This window comes from Trichechus manatus, unplaced genomic scaffold (assembly GCF_000243295.1).
Source record: "Trichechus manatus latirostris isolate Lorelei unplaced genomic scaffold, TriManLat1.0 scaffold00069, whole genome shotgun sequence".
Taxonomy (NCBI): Eukaryota; Metazoa; Chordata; class Mammalia; order Sirenia; family Trichechidae; genus Trichechus; species Trichechus manatus.
Genome location: NW_004444005.1, coordinates 7495840 through 7501387, shown reverse-complemented (window position 1 = coordinate 7501387; position 5548 = coordinate 7495840). Strand labels below are relative to the sequence as shown.

Sequence of the window (5548 nt, the reverse complement as noted above, 5' to 3'; positions counted from 1 at the left end):
TATTTTCACCAAAACAAAAAAAAAGGTCGAGAAAGGAGAGGGTTGACGTGTGGTAGGGTTGTTAACCAATGTCATAAAACAATATGCGTACTACTGTTTCATGAGAAACTATTTGTTCTGTAAACCTTCACCTGAAGTACAATAAAAAAAAAAGTTAAAAAAAAATGGAAATAATAATAATACTTTGTAGGGTTGTTGAAAGGATTAAATTAGTTACTATATATAAAGTGAAGAATACTGAGTATTGAATATACCATGGACTGCCAGAGAACGAACAAATCTGTCTTGGAAGAAGTACAGCCAGAAGGCTCCTTAGAAGCAAAGATGGCGAGATTACGTCTCACATACTTTGAACCTGTTATTATCAGGAGGGATCAGTCCCTGGAGAAGGACATCACGCTTGGTAAAGTAGAGGGTCAGCGAAAAAGAGGAAGACCCTCATCGAGATGGATTCATACAGTGGCTGCAACAAGGGGCTCAAGCATAACAACGATTGTGAGGATGGTGCAGGACGGGGCAGTGTTTCATTCTGTCGTACACGGGGTCACTATGAGTCGGAACCGACTCAATGGCACCTAACAACCTAACAACAGTATACGTAAAGCATTTCAATCACTACCTAGGGGAGAAAGTTTTCCCATTTCATATTCTGGAGACAGAGACACAGAGAGGTTACGGGCGTTGGTCGAGATCCCTGGAGCCCCTCCTAGAACAGGTTGTGCGGGCAGCCTCCTAACGGTGTCCCTCTCTGCTTTCCTACAATGCAGCTCTCCCAGTGAACATGCAGGCAGCTGGAACAACAGGCCACCCACTCCCTCGTGACCCAGCCTCATGTTAGAACCAGCCTGGAGTTCAGAGGAGGCCACGCAGCAGAGGGAACCCTGGCCAGCCCTGCCTGCTACGCGCTCTATGACCTGAGCGCATTACTCAAGCCGCCACGGCGTCTGATCCCAGGAAAGATGATGTAATGAGTCTGTCCCCCTGCCCTCCTGCCATTCTGGTATGTGGCCACACTTGAGATCATTACAAGGAAACTGGAACTATAAGAGGCCTGCAAAAGCATTTATTAGTCAATTTTTTTTTTTTTGTAATCTGATGTTTTGCAAAAGGAAAAACGTTTATTGTATAAAATGCACTGGCAAGATAATTATCCACCCAATTAGAACTGTTCCCATAAACGCTACCTGCAAAGCTGCCCTGCTCACTATGCCCATCTTCTCCCGTGCCCACCAATCACAGCGCCCCTCCACTAACGGGGCTCCAGGGAGCTGCCAACCTCTCTGCACTGCAGTCTCTCCCAAGCGGGAGGAGGGGGCCAAACTCTTGGAAGTGCCCCTGAAGTCCCACACTCTCTCTTGCCTGCAACATCGTCCCGCTATTCTCCCAGCCCACAAACTTGGCCAATTCCTTCTCCTCCTTCAGGTCCCAGTTTGGACTCTCCCTCCTCCTGGAAGTCTTCCCCGACTTTCTGCTAGTCAGAGTTGGTTTGGAATTGTCTGCTCACTTTTCTGGACCTCGTAGGGGTGTGTGAGCCCATGAGGGGAAGGGTTGTGTCTCTCTCCTTCCCGACTGGGTCCCCAAGACCCAGGGCAGTGCCTGGCTCAGAGCTGGCCCTCAGCAATACCCGGTGAATGAACGCCTAAGTGACTAAGGAAGCCAGCCGGCGCCACTTTGCAGGGATTGACCAACACGGGTTTGGCACTTGCCCATATGCCATTCTGTGGCCCTCTGGGCCTCCTCCCAGCTCCTGGCTGGGGAAATTCGATATTAGCAGAAACTTTTCAGAACTTTCAGGCTTGGGGGAAAGAAGACTGGCTCACCCTAGGAAAAAGACAACTCGAATAAAAGCTAATAATAATAACAGAACTACCAAGGCAGGCGTGTCCGCGGTCTCTCCCAAACCCTCAGGGAAGCCTAACAAGTCGGTTTTGTTATCTACATTTCACAAACAAGAAAGCCACCTAACCTGCAGGTAAAATGGTTTTCCATTCCACCAACACTCCGGGCTCCCAGCTAGGACTCGAAGCTAAGAGACTCGCATTCCCCACACCTCGGGGCTCACGTCAGAAGCAAGCCCTGAGCTGGGCGGCGGGGAGGCAGTGCCAGGAGGGGCGTGACCAGGCGCTGCCCCCAGGGCACCCCGAGTCTCATCTCCACACTCAGTGCTCTGAGCTTCCCCCCTCGGACTGTTGGACCCCCATCACCCGCCTGGGAAGCTTCCCGGAGCTGATCATGGCTGTGCAGGCCACATGCTTCCAGCCAAGTTCCTCTGCCTTTGTTCTCCCTCCCAACGTGACTTTCTCTTTAATCAGTCCGAAAGGCTGCCTGGCGGAAAGACGTTCCAGCCGAGTTGGAGGCCAAGGAAGGCTTGGAGAAAAGACAAACGTCTTTGACACCCTCCTCCTCTCCATCCCTCCCTCCCCAGCCTGGCTCTCTCGGGACAGCCCTACAGGAGACAGACAAACACAGGACAGACCTCTCGGCTCCCTCTCTGCCCTTTGCCAAGATCAGTGACTCTTGAGCATTTCAATGGCCAGGCTGAGCCGCCAAACGAGTTTCAGCAGATTAGCTTTTTCCATGAGCACTTGTAAACTGCACGTTTCTTTGGGGGCCCCACCGCTCTCTGGAAGGCGGGACACCCACCTCCCCACAGGGCTGCGAGGAACCTCCCAGCTCACAGCTGCACAAAGGAACCAGGCAGTCTCCTAACCCGTCTTCCCAAACCACTGTTGTTAGCTGGCGTCTAGTCACTTCCGGCTCTTGGCAACCCTGTGTGTGCAGAGTAGAACTGCTCCATAGGGTTTTCAAGGCTGTGACCTTTCGGAAGCAGATTGCCAGGCCTGTCTCCCGAGGCGCCTCTGGGTGAGTTCAAACCACCAACCTTTCGGCTAGTAGCTTAACCATTTGTGCTACCCAGGGACCCCCTTCCCAAATCACATCCAACTGAATTTGTCAAAAGAGATCTCTCCCCAAAGGAGAAGGCGCAGGACAAAACAGTCGGTCGTTCTCGCCAAAGTGTGCAATTGAGAGGTCTCTTTGATCCCCAACAAGTTCGGGCCTCCACTGTGAAGAAAGATCATTGTGGCCACCAACCAGGAAGACCCAGGTGCACATTCAAAGTTAAGCCCCACAGAAGGAAAATGCTTTCTTGCACAGGGGCAGGAAAGACCAGTGACGAGGATCTGGGGAAACTTCCAGGCTCTGCCTTCTCTCGGGACCTCGTTTCTCCCTCTGTAAAATGCAGCGGGGGTCTCCGGGGCACCTTCCATTTCCAGCCGGCTTGTGTGCTCTCCATTCCAAGTCCCTCTTTGGGCCTTCAAATGCGCAAGGATGTCGGAACGCCCCTCCTCCCTGCACATCTGCCGAGCTCCTGCCCGGGCACCGTCTCCTCCACGAATCCTCCCATGAGCTCCTGGGGGCCGACGGCTTCTAGTGCCAACAGTGAGCCCTACGCCCACCCACGATTCAAGACCCGGGGGGAGCCCCGCGCCTGAAACAAGCAGACCTCCCTGCAGGGAGTGAACCCCAAAAGCTGCACAGAGTTCTCCCCTCTGGGCTTCTCCTCGAATCCCCCGTGAGCATTAGCTGGAACAAGTGACCTTTTGACCGAGAGTGGTAACAGGGAAGCTGAAAGAATCTAAACTAAACAAGATACAAAGACTGAGGAGCCCGAGGGTGGTCCCGGGCCTGGGCCTCCAGCGAAACAAAACCTCAAGAAAGCTGGGCCTGGCGAATGACCCTGATAAGCCACCCGTCAGCAGAGAGCGCAGAGGTCACAGCTCTGCTCACCTCGGGTTTGCAGGACCTCTGGTCACCACCCAGGAGCTCAGCACCCACACAGAGAAGGTGCAGGCTGGGGGCTCTGAGTCAGCTAATGAAGACTCCATCCCCCTGCAGACAAGTCGGCAGGCGTAGAGTTGGCCTGCCCCAACCCCAGCAGAACATGGACCCTGGCAAAACCGCTGCCTCTGGGTCCTCTGGGCCCCAGAAAGACAGGCAGGGCTGAGGTGGCCAGGCCCAGTTCGCCAGCAGGAAGCTATCACCCTGAAGCCTCCAGGCTGCTCACTTCCTCCCTGCATCCCTCCCCATGACTGACTGTGCGCCCCGAGCAAACTATGGTTCCCCATCCCGAGTCGGTTTTCTCCTCAGCAAGGGGGCACAAAAGCCCCTACGGGGGTGGGGGGGTGGGGCAATGAGCAAAGACAAGCTAACCCGTTGCAAAGTGCAAGGCGCCGGGGAGGTTCGGTAACCACCAGCGCGCTCCCCTGATGGCCGGCGCTGGCACGGAGGGGCACTAGGATGAGAAGCGTGGACGTGACACGTCCTGCGGCAGATTGTGTTTGGGGAGCCCTCGTTTAAACAAATCTCAAGGCAGAGCGGCCTCCAGCCGGCCGGGGTAAGGAGGAGGGAACCTCGCCTGGGCCTCTGCTGCCGCGCAGCTCACAAACCCGAGGGCTGCGCCGGGCGCAGCGCGGGGCGCGCACGGGCTCCGAGTGGCCGGCCGCTCCAGAACTTTCAAGGAGCCCGGGGCCGGGTGGAGGTACACTAAAGCCGGGGCGCCCGCCTCCCGATGCGCGTCCCCCGCGTCCCTACCTCGGGCTGCCAGTAGCGAGAAGGCGCCGAGCAGCAGCAGCTGCAACGGGACCCGGCGCGACGGCGCGGCGCGCTCCATGGGGCCGGCGGGCGGGCGGACGCGGAGCAGACAAAGGCGTGGGTGCGGGGCTGCTGTGTGGTTCCGCGGGGAAGGGCCCCAAACCCTCGTGTCAGGGCGGCGCGATGGGCAGCGGACTCCACGCTCCGGCCGAGCCTCTGCAGCCAAAGCTGGGCCGGTGCCGCGCGGTTCAATTATCCCGCCCGGAGGAGGGCGCTGGGAGGGCGCGACGGAGGCGGGGCGTCTGGGCTCCGTCCCTCTCAACCATCCACCCCTCCTTAGAGATCTGAGGCCTCCTTCCCTCCCCGGCCCCAGGGGGCGGGGCAGGGCGTGCTGGCCCCACACAGCTGTGTCTGGGAGGGAGGACCCCAAAATTTTTCCATGGGGTAGCAGAGGAGAAGGGTGGTCTATTGGGCTGGAGATGCTGGGGTCCAGCAATGCACTCGGTCCTGTCCTCCTCCCTCCCCGCCTCGCGCGAATGAAACTCGATACTCACCCCACCCTGAGGGCCTGAGGGGCGGGGCGGGCTTGGTATTAAAGGTTAACTCGGCCTGACCCCTGACCCCAAGGTAAGGGCCTGGCAGGGAGTTGGAGGCAGCGATGGTCCCCGTGGGAGCCCAGCCAAGGATCAGAGGCGCCTTCAGAGGGGAAATAAAGGCGGTGCCATCTCAGACAAAGCCCTGCTCCCACCATCCTCTTGTTTCCACCGCCCTGCCCTCACTAATCCCCCCGGGTCTGTAGGTCCATGCTGACCCCAGTGGTGTCCAGGGCTGGGACAGGGTCCTGCCCTCGGGGGACTGCCAGTCTGCTGAGACAGACAGACTCTAACCAACCTCCCAACACAAGTAGAACGTGAGGGGCTAACGGGTTAACAAAGTGTGGCCGGGGTCCAGGGGA

General features: G+C 57.0%; 1 protein-coding gene across 2 annotated transcripts in view; it reads right to left on the bottom strand.

Annotated features, from left to right (window-relative positions):
• Window positions 1–4678, bottom strand: part of FBLN1 (fibulin 1) — a 124618-nt gene extending 119940 nt beyond the window's left edge. For both annotated transcript variants that reach the window (XM_004380010.1, XM_004380011.1), the window contains exon 1: window positions 4594–4678. In XM_004380010.1, coding sequence (XP_004380067.1) covers window positions 4594–4672 — 79 coding nt within the window. In that variant the 5' untranslated portion in view covers window positions 4673–4678. The remainder of the gene's footprint in view (window positions 1–4593) is intronic.
• Window positions 4679–5548: the final 870 nt, after the last annotated feature.